The sequence below is a fragment of the Salvelinus fontinalis genome, chromosome 6, assembly GCF_029448725.1.
Source record: "Salvelinus fontinalis isolate EN_2023a chromosome 6, ASM2944872v1, whole genome shotgun sequence".
Lineage (NCBI taxonomy): Eukaryota > Metazoa > Chordata > Actinopteri > Salmoniformes > Salmonidae > Salvelinus > Salvelinus fontinalis.
Genome location: NC_074670.1, coordinates 69,027,897 through 69,046,741, shown reverse-complemented (window position 1 = coordinate 69,046,741; position 18,845 = coordinate 69,027,897). Strand labels below are relative to the sequence as shown.

The 18,845-nt window shown below is 44.6% G+C and overlaps 1 protein-coding gene across 2 annotated transcripts; it reads left to right on the top strand.

Moving 5' to 3' along the window:
• Positions 1-301: 301 nt before the first annotated feature.
• Positions 302-13,980, top strand: LOC129858358 (EH domain-containing protein 1-like). Of its 2 annotated transcripts, XM_055927526.1 has the most exons (7): positions 302-394; positions 721-1,153; positions 5,421-5,518; positions 10,512-10,753; positions 12,183-12,353; positions 12,602-12,766; positions 13,016-13,980. In XM_055927526.1, the coding sequence occupies exons 2-7, from the start codon at positions 765-767 to the stop codon at positions 13,553-13,555; spliced, it is 1,605 nt and encodes a 534-aa protein (XP_055783501.1). In that variant the 5' UTR covers positions 302-394; positions 721-764; the 3' UTR covers positions 13,556-13,980. The 2 variants fall into 2 exon arrangements, with proteins under 2 accessions (XP_055783501.1, XP_055783500.1); XM_055927525.1 differs by lacking the exon at positions 302-394 and having other exon boundaries at positions 405-1,153.
• The last annotated feature ends 4,865 nt before the right edge of the window (positions 13,981-18,845 follow it).

The following is an 18,845-nucleotide window of genomic DNA, read 5'->3' as shown; positions in this document are numbered from 1 at the left end:
TACTGTAATTGTCTCTCTTGTTTAGTGTGTCTGGTATTTATCACAGCCTACCACATATTTGGGCCAGCAATGAACACACACACACACATTTATATTTGGCTATCGGACAGGGCATTATAGAGCTGAGTCCAACTTTTAAGGAATTGCCGGATAGTGAGGCCAAACCAGCAATGTGCTGCAGCTGTCACAAGACTGGGTGAGATGACGAGGAGTCAATTGCCTGTTTCTTCATCCTCATTCCTCACCTTCATCATTTTGAGCGACGATAGGCCTACGTACTTCATTCATTCGGTGGGACTTTTATTTTGAAGTTCACACTCCACTTCCGCTTTCTGCGTGTCACACACAAGTGTCAGCCAGCAGGTGAACGCGGTCACATAACTCAAAAGGACAGGTAAAAGTGATGTTTTCCTCCTTTTGAAGAATAGTGTATGTTTATTATTACATGTTTAAGAGAAATTACGCTCTCGACTTCTATAAAAGATTGCTAATAGCTGGCTAGATACGTTCATTCTCAAGTTACTGGAGTTTGATTGTGCTTGGTGCGTGATTGACTAGTAGTACAAACTAGTTGGGGCGTGTTTGGCTTGTCAGGAGGGAGGGACAATCACCACTTCAAGACCACGCCTACTTTAGCTAACGTTACTCTACTACTGTGATCTGTGATAAGAGTTGCGCTAACAACTTAGCCACATCGCCATCTCTCTCTGCTGTTTTCAGATCCAAAGCGACACTGTTGTGTCAAACCAGCTCAACAGCCCACCATGTTCCGCACTAGGGATAAAAAAACGCCAGAACAGTTCCAGGATGTTTCGCAAGGTTTGAAAAAACTTTACCGGACTAAACTCTTTCCCCTGGAGGACAGCTACCAATTCCACGACTTCCACTCACCGGCGCTCGAGGATGCGGACTTCGACAACAAACCCATGGTTCTCTTGGTCGGTCAGTATTCGACCGGGAAAACGACCTTCATTCGGCACCTGATGGAGCAAGACTTCCCCGGTATGAGGATAGGGCCCGAGCCGACGACAGACTCTTTCATAGCTGTGATGCACGGTGACCAGGACGGGATGATACCTGGCAACGCCTTGGTTGTCGACCCCAAAAAACCCTTCCGCAAACTCAGCGCATTTGGTAACGCGTTCCTCAACAGGTAAATAATCATTCCAAGTTCCCACGCACTAGTAGGGGAGTGTATGCCTTTTGTAAAGTACAGTATGCAAAAAGGCTATACCTCATACGTAGGACTAATAGCCAGCAGCTCATTTCATAACTTGAAAGAATAACTAGTTACTGTACATGCCACTAAAGTTACTACAAGGACACATTGTTATTTCATTGTTTATCATCTGATCTGATGAAGTGTCAGGTGACAGTCATAATGTCATTGACAGTGACACCACTCCCAGCATTCCATATAATACCTCCTGCACAAGCCTCTCCCTGTAGGGACTTTTTGAACCAAAATCTCTACTGTTGCATCATATTCCTCCAGTCATTTAGGCCAAGGTGTTTACACCTTCATTTCATCACCACAACAGATTTTAGCCTCTGTTGCACCCACCACAAACACCTGTTTGTTAACCCACCTGGAAAAGTCACCATGCCAAGTAGACAACCTTTTCCCCTTGGCTATTTGAACAGTGTGTAACAGCACCTAGCCTAAACTAGATGAGTCACATCCTAGTCTGGCAACACTGCAGCAGATTGATTTGGGCTCATGTCACTGTTAGGTAAATGAAAAAATATGAATGACTTTGTTTACAGTAGCCAGACAACAGTGAGTTATGTCTTCGTCTTAGTTGAATGGACATCCCAGGGCAGGCTACAGATGCCACATCAGTAGTAACAGCGGGCCAACTCCCACTGTGGCTTCTGACTGCTATGAGACAAAGTCAAAGTGCAGTGCTAGTATGTTCTTTATGGTAGTGTGACAGCACGGTCAGTCAGCATCTAGGCTATAATGGTTGCAGGCAGCCTAATTCTGATATTTTGCCACTTAATTGGGCTCCCTGTCTAAACGCAGCCGACTAGTCAGTACTCATCTGGTCTTCTTGTGTGTTCAATGACTCATTATCATGACAAATCAAAGTGATTCAGTGATCCAGACTGTTCTATGGCACATTCTGACACCACAGTCAGTTGTTCTAGTCTGTTCTATATGGCATTATGACAACAATCAATGGGGGTTTGTCTGTTCTGGGGCTTTATGTGTGTTCTGCTTTCTTTCAGACTTCAAACTAGGGCTGGGAATTGCCAGGGACCTCACGATAGGCAAAGACTAATAGGGATCCCAATCATATCGAATCTCTAAATAAACCAAATTATCACAATACTGAGGATATGTAGGCTATTGCGATTCTCCCCATTTTCTACATGTGTTACGATTCGATGCTGTGATTTTATTGCGATTTAATGTTCCAAACATATTGCTCACCATGCGTCTGCTGCAGAGGGACGAGAGCCATGAGAAAACAAGTTTTGATCAATCATGGAAATAAAAGTGCTGAAAACAAATTAGCTCCCTATTTTAAAAAGATGGAGAACAAACTATGAAGGAAAAATAGTGGTGTTTTGGTGGAGGTACAGTACAGCCAACAAGTGCCAAAATTATATTGTCAAAAACAATACTATATGAAATATCGTCAAATATTATCCCGATATGTAACTTTTGGTATTTTCTTCCCCCATCACTACTTTAAACACAGAATCCCTCAAGGTTGGTTTATTGTAGTGTCCTTTACTGAAGTAGTCCTTCTTTCTAATGGATACCTCCTCTCTGTGAGAGCTTGGCTGTCACCACAAGCCACAACACCTAAACAGATGGTCAGATAAACCTGGCCTTGTCTCTCTCTGTGCTACAGCCTGACTGGACAGGTTTTAGAGGAACTCATGTGCTCAACCTGGCAATAGGTCATTTCCTCAACCTCAGATTAGCTGTGGTGCTTCGCACACCGCCATATGCTGGTTCAAGACACATGAGTCACCACTGATACTGGACTACATTGCTGCTTACTCCTGTTCTGGGGTACTACATTGCCCAGGATGCAGTGGTACAATTGATTTCTGTTGGCTCATAGCAGAGAAAGTCAATGAGGGTCAATTGATAATTAGCCTCGCTTAGATGCTAATTGACGAGATGAACAAGGCGTAACAAGACCCATTAGACAGGGCTGTTTCACAACAAGACTGATGACTATTGTAACCAAGGGAGCAGCACAGACACAGATGGTGAGATGATTATAGATCTATAACCATAGCATTGGCCTTTAATTACCACAACCAGGCATCGGACGCTCTCTCTCTGTGTGTCTGTGTCTGTGTGTGTGTGTGTGTGTGTGTGTGTCCACAATGGGTGTAGTAAGAGTCAAAGGCTGTTGGGGTTCCGTTTTACTGAACTCAGCCTGTTATTTCAGGACACTGACTGACTCTGCACATTACTGCATGGGGTCTTCCAGTAACATCTCAAAGGGAAATGTGTTGTTAAGTACTTAGGCCTACTTGTCTTGCACACAATGTCCAAAATGTCCTCAAGCCTCATAGTATTTCTTCACTTTGGGGAGTTGTGGGGCTGCCTGATGAAGGGTTCAGAGAGGGAGGGGGAAGAAGGGATGTGGGTTACTGTTTGAGTAGTGTCTGGTGGAGCAGGAGCGATTCTGAGGATAGCACAGTTGTGCTGAGCTTTGTGTGAAAAATGTTAGATAAACGGGAAGTTTGGGATATGTACATGTGGTCACTGTGGGGAGACGTTGTATATTTGGCAAATATTCCCATTGTGATATGATACTACTCTACCACAGGAGTTTTCACTCCCCTATTTCTTTTACTTCTTGTTTGGCCTTACATTTCCTCTCCTATGAGTGTTTGTGTAATAATGTGTGTAAAAAGACTTGTTCCTGCTTGCTAAGAGCTTAGTTCTACTAGTCTTGTGACCTAATGCCTGTAGCATAATGTCCAGAATATAAGTTCTGAGGGAGCGGTGGGGCAGCAGGGTTCTGAGGGAGCGGTGGGGCAGCAGGGTTCTGAGGGAGCGGTGGGGCAGCAGGGTTCTGAGGGAGCGGTGGGGCAGCAGGGTTCTGAGGGAGCGGTGGGGCAGCAGGGTTCTGAGGGAGCGGTGGGGCAGCAGGGTTCTGAGGGAGCGGTGGGGCAGCAGGGTTCTGAGGGAGCGGTGGGGCAGCAGGGTTCTGAGGGAGCGGTGGGGCAGCAGGGTTCTGAGGGAGCGGTGGGGCAGCAGGGTTCTGAGGGAGCGGTGGGGCAGCAGGGTTCTGAGGGAGCGGTGGGGCAGCAGGGTTCTGAGGGAGCGGTGGGGCAGCAGGGTTCTGAGGGAGCGGTGGGGCAGCAGGGTTCTGAGGGAGCGGTGGGGCAGCAGGGTTCTGAGGGAGCGGTGGGGCAGCAGGGTTCTGAGGGAGCGGTGGGGCAGCAGGGTTCTGAGGGAGCGGTGGGGCAGCAGGGTTCTGAGGGAGCGGTGGGGCAGCAGGGTTCTGAGGGAGCGGTGGGGCAGCAGGGTTCTGAGGGAGCGGTGGGGCAGCAGGGTTCTGAGGGAGCGGTGGGGCAGCAGGGTTCTGAGGGAGCGGTGGGGCAGCAGGGTTCTGAGGGAGCGGTGGGGCAGCAGGGTTCTGAGGGAGCGGTGGGGCAGCAGGGTTCTGAGGGAGCGGTGGGGCAGCAGGGTTCTGAGGGAGCGGTGGGGCAGCAGGGTTCTGAGGGAGCGGTGGGGCAGCAGGGTTCTGAGGGAGCGGTGGGGCAGCAGGGTTCTGAGGGAGCGGTGGGGCAGGAGGGTTCTGAGGGAGCGGTGGGGCAGGAGGGTTCTGAGGGAGCGGTGGGGCAGGAGGGTTCTGAGGGAGCGGTGGGGCAGCAGAGTTCTGAGGGAGCGGTGGGGCAGCAGAGTTCTGGGATGAGAAGGAAAATAAGTGGTCAAACGTAACAATCGTTGTTCCTGCTTGAGGAAACTGCAGTCTTCTGTTTGACCGACCTAGCCCTCTCTCTCCAGATAAAAAACATGTTGTTTTCTCTGTGTGTGTCATGATTTGCTCCCAATTATACACTTACCCACTTGAAGTTTTAGGCTGAAAACATGTTTGGGCTGACTAATGCACGACTATAATATTATGTATTGTTTAGACTTGCCAGTGAGTCAAGGTTATTCATAAGTTATTCTATGGACAATTGAATAAATTATGCAGCATTCAACTCTCTCAAACTTATTTTTGAATTTTGTTTTGTTCCACTTCCAGGCAAACCATTAAATTCCCATTTCTAGCCGTGACAGGTTGACTATAAGCATAGTTTAGACGTAGATCAATGCCTGTCTTTGTGTTAACATCCTCACCTAACTGGTTGTTAATGTCCCTCTCCCCCATCCCTTTCTCGCTCTCTTTATATCTACCTCTTTCACATCCACCCTCCACTCCCTCTCCTTGCAGATTTACGTGTGCTCAGATGTCCAACCCGGTCCTGGAGAGCATCAGTATCATTGATACCCCTGGAATCCTGTCAGGAGAGAAACAGAGGATAAGCAGAGGTCAGCCTCACACCCACGCAATAACACTTGCTTTTATGTTTTTTCCACAGTCGTTTATCACAGTTATCTCTATAAAGGTGTCAAGCCTGACTGTGTCAACCACTAAGTGGGTCAGAGGTAACACAGGCAATTTAAACCTCACCTAAGATGAGAGAATAGTATGCAATACTTCTCTTTTCTGTTAAGAGAAGTACAACTAATGCAACTGACTCTTATGACATTTGGGGTCCTAGGAAGGGAAGCTGACTAGAACTGAGATGACTGTGAGTTTCCCCACAATCCCTATGTTGCACATTTTTTCTGATAATGCTCAGCCAATATCTTATTGGCTCATTCTGCTAATACTATTTGGTAATATAATTTTTTATTGGGTCATTTATTCCCACTACAAGTGAAAGGTTGAGAGATCAAATTGTATTTGTCACATCATGCTTCATAAGCAACAAGTGTAGCCTAGCAGTGAAATGCTTACTTACAGGTCCTTTTCCAACAATGCAGAGTTGAATGTAGAATGTATATGTTTTTTTTATTTTTATTAAGAAATAGTGACACCAGAAGTAAATACACAATGAATAACGAGTAAAAAATGAACATGGCTATATACAAGGAGTACCAGGTAGCTATGTACAAATGGGTAGTGTTAAAGTGACTAGGCAACAGGATAAATGATAGACAGCAGTGGTGTCTGTATGTTATGTGTATGTGGCATAAGTATGTGTGGGTAGAGTCCGGAGTATGTGGGTTAATGCAGGTACTCCGATTAGCTATTTAGTAGTCTTATGGCTTGGGTGTAGAAGCTGTTCATGTTTCTGTTGGTTCCAGACATGAACAGAATCTACCCCCAAGCAAAAATACTGCTAAACAAGACTGCTAGAGAGCTGGGCAGAGATCCCAAGAGAGTAGAGACAAGGAAAGAAGGGAAAAAATGGAGAAGTATAATAGAGAGAAACATAGCTAAGAGCTATGAGATGAGGAGCAGAGGGAAAGTATGAGAGAGATAAACATAGCTGAGAGCTATGAGATGAGGAGCAGAGGGAAAGTATGAGAGAGAAATATAGCTGAGAGATAATCAAAGCTATGAGATGCGGAAAGTATGAGAGAGATAAACGTAGCTAAGAGCTATGAGATGAGGAGCAGAGGGAAAGTATGAGAGATAAACAGAGCTAAGAGCTATGAGAGGAGGAGCAGAGGGAAAGTATGAGAGAGAAACATAGCTAAGAGCTATGAGATGCGGAAAGTATGAGAGAGATAAACATAGCTAAGAGCTATGAAATGGGGAAAGTATGAGAGAGATAAACATAGCTAAGAGCTATGAGATGGGGAAAGTATGATAGAGATAAACAAAGCTAAGAGCTATGAGATGAGGAGCAGAGGGAAAGTATGAGAGATAAACATAGCTGAGAGATAATCAAAGCTATGAGATGCGGAAAGTATGAGAGAGATAAACGTAGCTAAGAACTATGAGAGGAGGAGCAGAGGGAAAGTATGAGAGATAAACAGAGCTATGAGATGTGGAAAGTATGAGCGAGATAAACATAGCTAAGAGCTATGAGATGAGGAGCAGAGGGAACGTATGAGAGAGATAAACATAGCTAAGAACTATGAGAGGAGGGAAAGTATGAGAGAGATAAACATAGCTAAGAACTATGAGAGGAGGAGCAGCGGGAAAGTGAGAGATAAACAGAGCTATGAGATGAGGAGCAGAGGGAACGTATGAGAGATAAACAGAGCTATGAGATGAGGAGCAGAGGGAAAGTATGAGAGATAAACATAGCTAAGACCTATGAGAGGAGGATCAGATGGAAAGTATGAGAGAAACATAGCTATGAGATGTGGAAAGTATGAGAGAGATAAACATAGCCAAGACCTATGAGATGGGGAAAGTATGAGAGAGATAAACATAGCTAAGAGCTATGAGATGGGGAAAGTATGAGAGAGATAAACATAGCTATGAGATGGGGAAAGTATGAGAGAGATAAACATAGCTAAAAGCTATGAAATGGGGAAAGTATGAGAGAGATAAACATAGCTAAGAGCTATGAGAGGAGGAGCAGAAGGAAAGTATGAGAGATAAACATAGCCAAGAGCTATGAGATGAGGAGGGGAAAGTATGAGAGATAAACATAGCCAAGAGCTAGGAGATGAGGAGGGGAAAGTATGAGATAAACATAGCTATGAGATGAGGAGCAGAGGGAAAGTATGAGAGATAAACAGAGCTAAGAGCTATGAGATGAGGAGCAGAGGGAAAGTATGAGACATAAACATAGCTAAGAGCTATGAGATGAGGAGCAGAGGGAAAGTATGAGAGATAAACAGAGCTATGAGATGAGGAGCAGAGGGAAAGTATGAGAGATAAACAGAGCTAAGAGCTATGAGATGAGGAGCAGAGGGAAAGTATGAGACATAAACATAGCTAAGAGCTATGAGATGAGGAGCAGAGGGAAAGTATGAGAGATAAACATAGCTAAGAACTATGAGATGGGGAAAGTATGAGAGAGATAAACATAGCTATGAGATGGGGAAAGTATGAGAGAGAAAAACATAGCTAAGAGCTATGAAATGGGGAAAGTATGAGAGAGATAAACATAGCTAAGAGCTATGAGAGGAGGAGCAGAGGGGAAGTATGAGAGATAAACATAGCCAAGAGCTATTAGATGAGGAGGGGAAAGTATGAGAGAAACATAGCCAAGAGCTATGAGATGAGGGGAAAGTATGAGAGATAAACATAGCTAAGAGCTATGCGATGAGGGGAAAGTATGAGAGATAAACATAGCTAAGAGCTATGAGAGGAGGAGCAGAGGGAAAGTATGAGAGATAAACAGAGCTATGAGATGAGGAGCAGAGGGAAAGTATGAGAGATAAACATAGCTAAGAGCTATGAGATGAGGAGCAGAGGGAATGTATGAGAGATAAACAGAGCTATGAGATGAGGAGCAGAGGGAAAGTATGAGAGATAAACAGAGCTATGAGATGAGGAGCAGATGGAAAGTATGAGAGATAAACATAGCTAAGAGCTATGAGATGAGGAGCAGAGGGAAAGTATGAGAGATAAACATAGCTAAGAACTATGAGATGGGGAAAGTATGAGAGAGATAAACATAGCTATGAGATGGGGAAAGTATGAGAGAGAAAAACATAGCTAAGAGCTATGAAATGGGGAAAGTATGAGAGAGATAAACATAGCTAAGAGCTATGAGAGGAGGAGCAGAGGGGAAGTATGAGAGATAAACAGAGCTATGAGATGAGGAGCAGAGGGAAAGTATGAGAGATAAACATAGCTAAGAGCTATGAGATGAGGAGCAGAGGGAATGTATGAGAGATAAACAGAGCTATGAGATGAGGAGCAGAGGGAAAGTATGAGAGATAAACAGAGCTATGAGATGAGGAGCAGATGGAAAGTATGAGAGATAAACATAGCTAAGAGCTATGAGATGAGGAGCAGAGGGAAAGTATGAGAGATAAACATAGCTAAGAACTATGAGATGGGGAAAGTATGAGAGAGATAAACATAGCTATGAGATGGGGAAAGTATGAGAGAGATAAACATAGCTAAGAGCTATGAGAGGAGGAGCAGAGGGGAAGTATGAGAGATAAACATAGCCAAGAGCTATGAGATGAGGAGGGGAAAGTATGAGAGAAACATAGCCAAGAGCTATGAGATGAGGGGAAAATATGAGATAAACATGGCTATGAGATGAGGAGGGGAAAGTATGAGAGATAAACATAGCTAAGAGCTATGAGAGGAGGAGCAGAGGGAAAGTATGAGAGATAAACAGAGCTATGAGATGAGGAGCAGAGGGAAAGTATGAGAGATAAACATAGCTAAGAGCTATGAGATGAGGAGCAGAGGGAAAGTATGAGAGATAAACTGAGCTAAGAGCTATGAGAGGAGGAGCAGAGGGAAAGTGTGTGTAAATGCATACATCTATGTGTGTCAAGAGTACCCTATTTAGCCTTGGGGGGTGAAACGTCGTACTTCAATACCACATACATACATCAGATCACTAGGATTCCACATAGACACACGCACACACACACACCTGACTGTATTGTTCATTGGGGGTATGACAGTGCCGGGGGCTGGTGTTGTGTGTGTTATAAGCAACAGTTGTTGGTAGACTGGAGAGAGTGGTGCAGTAGTCATTGTGTGGGGACAGTTGTTTCAAACTATCCATTTGATGGAAAGAATGTCCTCTAAATCCCACAGGCCTCTGACTTTCAGATTCCCTTATCGTTCTCTCTCTCCGTCTCCCCCATCTCTCTCTCTCCTGTCTTAATATGCTAGTGTTATGATTTCCCCTTCTCCTCTCTGTCTGTGATTCTGTCTCTTTCACTCACTTTCTCTTGCTCGCATTTGTTCTCTCCCACTCACTCTTTCCACTGCCTCTCCCACCCCCCTGACACACACATGCACAAAGCCTACCCCTGGAATGCATGTGCAGCAGATCTGGTGCTGATTGTGTGGCCAGCTGCGTAGATTAGCTTTTTAGACTGACTGACTGACTGCATTCTTCTCCGATCAGATGACTGCACTAATCAAAACCATAATTCCCCCCTCTATTTCTCTTCTTTTGTGTTTTTAAAGAGCCTCGGCTCGCTGCACCAGAACTCCCCAGGCTTCTGTTCAGAAAAGGAAAAGCCTCTCTGTTCCTATTGCGTTTCAGACTCCTCTGTTTCCTGTTGTTTTTTAAATAGGCTAAAGAGGATGGCACTGAACACGTGTGAATATTTGGACAGTATCAGAGATGTTTTGAAACATGCTGCATAGGGTCTATACTTTCAGTATGTCGATCAGTAGTGTTGTCCATTATAGGGTCATGTTAGCCACAATACACCACCACCCTCAAAACCCAATACCCACTTTTCCTATTCATTTTGTCATCTCATCTTTCTCCCCACAATCTCATTTGGTGTTCCTCCTCAACATAAGTCTTGCTGATAGACACAGTCCAGACTGTGTGAATCCAGCATAACCCGCCTTGCCGTTCTACAGGGTATGACTTTGCAGCAGTACTGGAGTGGTTTGCGGAGCGTGTGGACCGCATCATCCTCCTGTTTGACGCCCACAAGCTAGACATCTCAGACGAGTTCTCTGAGGTGATCCGCGCCCTGAAGAACCACGAGGACAAGATGCGCGTGGTGCTGAACAAGGCTGACCAGATCAACACGCAGCAGCTGATGAGAGTCTACGGTGCCCTCATGTGGTCGCTGGGGAAGATCATCAACACCCCCGAGGTGACTTATTATTAGTTTTATTTCAACAAAGATGTGCCTGAAATCGCACCCTATTCCCTATATAGTTCACTACTTTGCCTATATATTACACTACTTTCCCACAATCAAAAGTAACTCTATATTGGGATTAGGGTGCCATATCAGATGCAGACATTTTTAAATACATTTAGAGTTGCCTTAGCTGTCGGACTACAACAAAACAAAACAACATTTAAGGATAAAAGAAACAGTAAAGTCTAACAACTTATTTCCATTGTGTTCTCTCTGGGGTCACCCACACTACTCTAAGTCGCTTTGGACAAAGGTGTGCTAAATGGCATATACACTACTGTTCAAAAGTTTGGGGCCACATAGAAATGTCCTTGTGACACTGGACAATCTTTTATTTTTATTGGCCAGTCTGAGATATGGCTTTTTCTTTGCAACTCTGCCTAGAAGGCTAGCATCCCGGAGTCGCCTCTTCACTGTTGACGTTGAGATTGGTGTTTTGCGGGTATTATCTAATGAAGCTGCCAGTTGAGGACTTGTGAGGCATCTGTTTCTCAAACTAGACAATCTAATGTACTTGTCCTCTTGCTCAGTTGTGCACCGGGGCCTCCCACTCCTCTTTCTATTCTGGTTAGAGAGAGTTTGTGCTGTTCTGTGAAGGGAGAAGTACACAGCGTTGTATGAGCTCTTCAGTTTCTTGACAATTTCTCGCATGGAATAGCCTTAATTTCTCAGAACAAGAATAGACTGACGAGTTTCAGAAGAAACTTCTTTGTTTCTGGCCATTTTCAGCCTGTAATCGAACCCACAAATGCTGAAATCAAATCCAGATACTCAACTAGTCTAAAGAAGGCCAGTTTTATTGCTTCTTTAATTAGCACAACAGTTTTCAGCTGTGCTAACATAATTGCAAAAGGGTTTTCTAATGATCAATTAGCCTTTTTTTAAATGATAAACTTGGATTAGCTAACACAACGTGTCATTGGAACACAGGAGTGATGGTTGCTGATAATGGGCCTCTGTACGCCTATGTAGATATTCCATAAAAAATCAGCCGTTTCCAGCTACAATAGTCATTTACAACATTAACCATGTCTACACTGTAATTCTGATCAATTTGATGCAGGAACTGGCAAATCTGGTGCAGTCCATGAGGAGGAGATTCACTGCAGTACTTAATGCAGCTGGTGGCCACACCAGATACTGACAGTTACTTTTGATTTTGACCCCCCCCCCCCCCCCCCCCCCCCTTGTTCAGGGACACAATATTCCATTTCTGTTAGTCACATGTCTGTGGAACTTGTTTATGTCTCAGTTGTTGAGTCTTGTTATGTTCATACAAATATTTACACATGTTAAGTTTGCTGAAAATAAACGCAGTTGACAATGAGAGGCCGTTTCCTTTTTTGCTGAGTGTATGTGTGTGTATTGTGGTCCTCAGGTGGTGAGGGTGTACATCGGGTCGTTCTGGGCCCAGCCTCTCCTGATCCCTGACAACAGGAAGCTGTTTGAGGCTGAGGAACAGGACTTGTTCCAGGACATCCAGGGGCTTCCCCGGAATGCAGCCATACGGAAACTCAATGACCTCATCAAGAGGGCACGGCTGGCTAAGGTGAGACGGGATGGGGGAGGGTTCCCAGGTGGGTGTAGGGAAGGTGTGATGGAATATCCAAGAGGGCACTTTACCAGAGAGGAGCAGAGTTAAAGTTAGTAGTATTTTGTTGTGGGTCAACAGGTAGTTTCTAAAGGATGTTTAAACCGTTGTCCATGCTTACATCTTTAGGGAATATTATGGCAGAATATCAGTCTGGGTCAATAGCTTGTTTCTAAAGGATGTGTGACCTTTGAACCCTTGTCCAGGTCCACGCCTACATCATCAGCTCTCTGAAGAAGGAGATGCCCAGTGTGTTTGGGAAGGAGAACAAAAAGAAGGAGCTGATCGCCAACCTGGGAGAGACGTACCTGAAGATAGAGAGGGAACATCAGATCTCCCCTGGAGACTTCCCTAAACTCAAGAAGATGCAGGTGAGATGGAGCCTCTGAATCCATATCTAGTTTAGCCTTTGTTTCCTCAGAGAAAAGTTAATGGTATAGTTTCCGTACACACGTCCACACCAGAGGTTAATCAATGTGACTCTACAAACTGAAGTGTTATCCTGTCCTCCATATTATGTTGTTGAAGAAATGAAGACCATCCAATGATGAACATATTCTTTATTAATGACCTCGGACCTTTAACATAGTATACATCTCCCATCTCCTTCATCTCTGTAGGAGCTCCTGGCTGGACACGACTTCTCTAAGTTCTCTACCATGAAGCCCAAGCTGCTAGAGGCTGTGGAGGACATGTTGGCCAACGACATCGCCTGCCTCATGACCCTGGTCCGCCAGGAGGAAGCCGCCATGCCCAGCCAGGCTGTCCACGGAGGCGCCTTCGAGGGCACCATGTCCGGCCCCTTCGGCCACGGCTATGGAGAGGGAGCCGGGGAAGGCATCGACGAGCTGGAGTGGGTGGTGGGCAGGGACAAACCCTCATACGATGAGATTTTCTACACGCTGTCGCCGATCAATGGTAAAGTGTCGGGCGCGGCAGCCAAGAAGGAGATGGTGAAGTCCAAGCTGCCCAACACGGTCCTGGGCAAGATCTGGAAGCTGGCTGACGTGGATAAGGATGGTTACCTGGACGACGAGGAGTTTGCGTTGGCCAATCACCTGATCAAGGTGAAGCTAGAGGGGCATGAGCTGCCGGGGAAGCTTCCGGAACACCTAGTGCCACCTTCTAAACGCCACCAGGAGATTGATATGAGAGAGTGATATGGAACTGGGAGGAAGGGGGAAGACCACAATCTAATGAGCCAGGGAGAGACTGGGGAGGGGTTGTTTTGAGGCGTGGGGGGAAATGTTTCTGAAGATTAGCTGAGGGTGGGTTGGGCAGGTGGAGAGTTGGTACTTATGAATGGACATTAACGGAATGGGTTGATTGCTGCATGAGGGAATGGTATGGGGAAACTTGCTAAATAAATGTTTTGCAAATATATCAGATCCAAAAAATATACTGTCCATATGTTGATCCAAAGAGACATAATTAACTCATCCTTTTTTGAAGAAAAAACAATTCTAAATTAGAATATTTTATCTATATTTTTGTATTTCCTGTCTGTTTACTATGAGATGCATCCAAATGCTTCCATTTTATTATTTTCTCAGATGAATTAAAAGGAAATATTTATCCCAAGAAAGTAGTCTAGTATTTACTATGTTGGAAAACTTTTACATACTGGCCGCGTTGCAATTTACACATTCAATAATTTCATCTAAACTGCTCGCGAGCATCTGCGTAGCCAGGCGCTAAGATTTAACATGGTTCTATTTTAGACACTTCACGCACTGAAAGTCCCGCTTCTCCCATCTACTCATTGGTTTTTAGGAGCGTATACCCACGTGGGTGATTGAAAGATGAAGTCCACACCAGTCCTGTTGGTTGCGGTAATGCACCTTAAAGTTGGTTGCCAACTGTCATATAAAATCCACAGAAGACTGAACGAGGAGAGATTATTAGAAACTACCTAGGTTTCCCCTTTTATCTGTGGATTAATTGTCGGAGTAGAGAACACACAATTTTGTGTGACTCAAAATGGGTCAGAATTCTACAAAGATCAATGAAAAAAGGGACCTTGTACATTTCAGGTGAAATAACAACCCAATGTTAATATCCCAGGACAAATTAGCTAGCGACAGCAAGCTAGCTAGCTAAATAGCCTTGAAAGTTTCATGTGTGTTTTGACCTGTCCCCAACTTAATATAGCTGGTTCAGAGTTTTGATATTTCAACCGGCGTGTCCTGATCGCGTCTGGTGGGGATTAGACAAACTCAACCTACACACGATTATACATGTGCAGCCGGTTTGGTCACCGTGTTATTTAGAAATGTCAAACTATATTGAGTTGAATACATAAGTGCCCCCTGTAGGTGAGAACTGGTCACAGTCGGCTGGGCTGGAAGCAAACACCTGATGACAGGACTCGGCTTATGTATCTGCTTGTAAAATATGTTTTGAACAAGGGTGGAGAGATACAGCTGTATTGATCAACTGAAGATACTGACCGAGCGTGAGAGAGAATGAAGTGATTATGAGATTCTGGATCACTTTTGCAGTGAACATGTGGAGATCATTTACAATGCTGGAAGGACAGTTGAAAAAGTTCCAGAACGTTAACACAAATCATAAACGGACAGAGACATACATTTTTAGTTGAAAGTTGAAACCATTGAAGCTTTCAAAAACAAGTTTTAAACAACTAGACTGGTTTCCCCGCAACCCGAGATATTGTTAGATGGCAAGTCTAGATGTGCGTGTTTTGCACCATTTCAAATGCTCTTATTTCCATATATTTGATCCAAACAGAGTACCAGAGGAACCATATGTTTACACTCAAACTATTTACTTGATTGATTGCAATTGACAATGTTTACTTTTTCACAACTCATATACCATCACTGTGACATGCCCCCCCCCCCCCCCCCCCCCCCAACCCTGCCTAGTTGTTTTGCACACAATGCCTTGTCTCTGGTAATCATATATATTTTTCTTCATAAATGGCACTCAAATGACATCTATCTCGCAGAGAATGGGCCAGGGCCAGGAATGTGAGTTATGCAGAGGCACCCTGGTCTGGTCTTCTGTGTGTTGGCATGTTCACTGTATAACAGGCTCACCTGCTGTTTGAATGCAGCATGTGGGTTGTTTTACATCTGTAGAAGCAGCTGTGTGTTCACACCTTGAAGCTTGTTTTTGTGCTTTGTGTTGCACCTTTTACTATTTGAACTTGATGCCCACTACATACAATGAAGGTTACACCTACTGTAGCTGTTATCTTCTTTATATGTTTCCTTTGTGTCTCCGTGACAGCAAAACAACATGCTGCATCTTTCTCTCCTTTAGAACTACGCAAATGGATTGGCATCAAACACATGGAAACCATTCCATCCATTCCTCTCCAGCCATTACCACGGGCCCGTCCTCCCCAATTAATGTGCAACCAACCTCCTGTGACACAGACACACATTTTGCCTCATGTCAAACCCTCACCTATGGGCCCAGCATGAAACTCAGACTGTGTGATACTCTGTCATGTTCTGACCCAGTTCCACATGATCCCCGCAACATGTCTTAGTGTGACTGGTTTAGGTTTGAGACCGGTTTACACTGTTTTCATTTTGATTGGGACCATAGCCATCTCTTGTGTCTTTCGTTATTACTATATACAATACATCTGTTACTGTTCTACTGACAGAGTAGTCACTGCCCTGGAAATTATATAGTTCCTGTTGTGAGTAATGGATATGGATGAGATACTGTTCCATCAATACAGTGCTTGTTTGGCGTCTTTGTGCTAGGGTACTGTACAGTCGTGGCCAAAAGTTTTGAGAATGATACAAATATTAATTTTCACTAAGTCAGCTGCCTCAGTTTGTATGATGGCAATTTGCATATACTCCAGAATGTTCTGAAGAGTGATCAGCTGAATTGCAATGAATTGCAAAGTCCCTATTTGCCATGCAAATGAACTGAATCCCCAAAAAACATTTCCACTACATTTCAGCCCTGCCACAAAAAGACCAGCTGACATCATGTCAGTGATTCTCTCGTTAACACAGGTGTTAGTGTTGACGAGGACAAGGCTGGAGATCACTCTGTCATGCTGATTGAGTTCGAATAACAGACTAGAAGCTTCAAAAGGAGGGTGGTGCTTGGAATCATTGTTCTTCCTCTGTCAACCATGGTTACCTGCAAGAAAACACGCCATTGCTTTGCACAAAAGGGGCTTCACAAGTAAGGATATTGCTGCCAGTAAGATTGCACCTAAATCAACCATTTATCGGATCATCAAGAACTTCAAGGAGAGCGGTTCAATTGTTGTGAAGAAGGCTTCAGGGCACCCAAGAAAGTCCAGCAAGCGCCAGGACCGTCTCCTAAAGTTGATTCAGCTGCGGGATCGGGGCACCACCAGTACAGAGCTTGCTCAGGAATGGCAGCAGGCAGGTGTGAGTGCATCTGCACGCACAGTGAGGCGAAGACTTTTGGAGGATGGCCTGGTGTCATGAAGGGCAGCAAAGAAACCATTTCTCTCCAGGAAAAACATCAGGGACAGACTGATATTCTGCAAAAGGTACAGGGGTTGGACTGCTGAGGACTGGGGTAAAGTCATTTTCTCTGATGAATCCCCTTTCTGATTGTTTGGGGCATCCGGAAAAATGCTTATCCGGAGAAGACAAGGTGAGCGCTACCATCAGTCCTGTGTCATGCCAACAGTAAAGCATCCTGAGACCATTCGTGTGGGGTTGCTTCTCAGCCAAGGGAGTGGGCTCACTCACAATTTTGCCTAAGAACACAGCCATGAATAAAGAATGGTACCAACACATCCTCTGAGAGCAAATTCTCCCAACCGTCCAGGAACAGTTTGGTGACGAACAATGCCTTTTCCAGCATGATGGAGCACCTTGCCATAAGGCAAAAGTGATAACTAAGTGGCTCGGGGAACAAAACATCGATATTTTGGGTCCATGGCCAGGAAACTCCCCAGACCTTAATCCCATTGAGAACTTGTGGTCAATCCTCAAGAGGCGGGTGGACAAACAAAACCCCACAAATTCTGACAAACTCCAAGCATTGATTATGCAAGAATGGGCTGCCATCAGTCAGGATGTGGCCCAGAAGTTAATTGACAGCATGCCAGGGTAGATTTCAGAAGTCTTGAAAAAGAAGGGTCAACACTGCAAATATTGACTCTTTGCATCAACTTCATTTAATTGTCAATAAAAGCCTTTGACACTTATGAAATGCTTGTAATTATACTTCAGTATTCCATAGTAACATCTGACAAAAATATCTAAAGACACTGAAGCAGCAAACTTTGTGGAAATTAATATTTGTGTCATTCTCAAAACTTTTGGCCACGACTATGTCTGTGTTGTACAGTACACCAGAACAGATACTTTCAATCTGTTTACAGCTCAAATGATCTTGCTTACATGCTTCAAAGTCTTCATAATATCAGTAGTAGTATAAGGCAGATGGGAAAGCATCATGCTATCAGTACCCTAAGGTAAGCCAACGACACATTATGTAAGCCCCGTGACACGACACTGAGCCATTTCACAAGTCTTCCTTAGCATCTCTGTGTTCTTCACACACGTGATTAAATAGAGCACCCTGCCACTCGTAACATTGACTCCACCGAGAGAGACCCACCCAGTTGTCCGGTTTAAACCACTCTTCAACAGCAGTACCAGTTCTAGAACACGTGTGAATGGTGCTAGAATGGCCACGATGGTGTGAAGTGAGTGGGTATGCGTATCCTCTTAACTCAACCCTTATACTCCCACTGCCTCTCTCTTCCCCTGTCTCTCTCCCCTTGTCTGTTTGTATACATGTCTCTAAACCTGTTGTGAAGCTGTCTCCATCTCTTTCTCTCTACTTCCATCAGTCCATTTCTGGGTCACTGTCATTCTGTCTGAAAATACCTTGGCCCCATAAACTTAGACATCACATCATTGTATCTGTCCCATTATGGTGTTTGTGAGAGCAAGGGCAGTGCCATTGAGGCCATCTCCATTTTGAAGTAGTCAGTTTTCTTCTACTACTTCCATGAGTTGGCAAATAAACTGACGGGGTACACACTGCCACCTAGTGTGTTTAGTTTGAACAGGTAAAAAGCCAAGATATAGATCACATAAATTTGGTCTTCCATGTCAAAGTTACAAGACTTTTATGTTAAATCCATTTGTTTGGGGCACTAGAGTCCTCTATCTCTACGCTCGGACCCCTCCTCACCCCCCGTTCCCCCTGATGGCCCTGTGACACACTGACCCCTCCTGACCCGTACTGTTAAATGCAGCCAGGAGGTTATGTAACACAACTATGTGTAGAAGGGTGTTACATCTAAGACAGAGGTGGGAAGTAGCATGGCAGCTTTGCGTGAAAGTACAGTGTGTGTGTGTGTGTCATGGCATGCCTGTATGTCTGTATGGGGCACAGGTCTGCCTCCAGTAATCATACATGACTAGTATAACTCATGACTCTCTGAAGTTACTGGAACTTAGG

Bases quoted from the DNA above. Each gene is read 5' to 3' on its own strand.
- LOC129858358 (XM_055927526.1), top strand. From the start codon at position 765: ATGTTCCGCACTAGGGATAAAAAAACGCCAGAACAGTTCCAGGATGTT. The intron at 1,154-5,420 runs GTAAATAATCAT...CTCTCCTTGCAG, and splicing joins GGTAACGCGTTCCTCAACAG to ATTTACGTGTGCTCAGATGT. The intron at 12,767-13,015 runs GTGAGATGGAGC...TCATCTCTGTAG, and splicing joins CTAAACTCAAGAAGATGCAG to GAGCTCCTGGCTGGACACGA.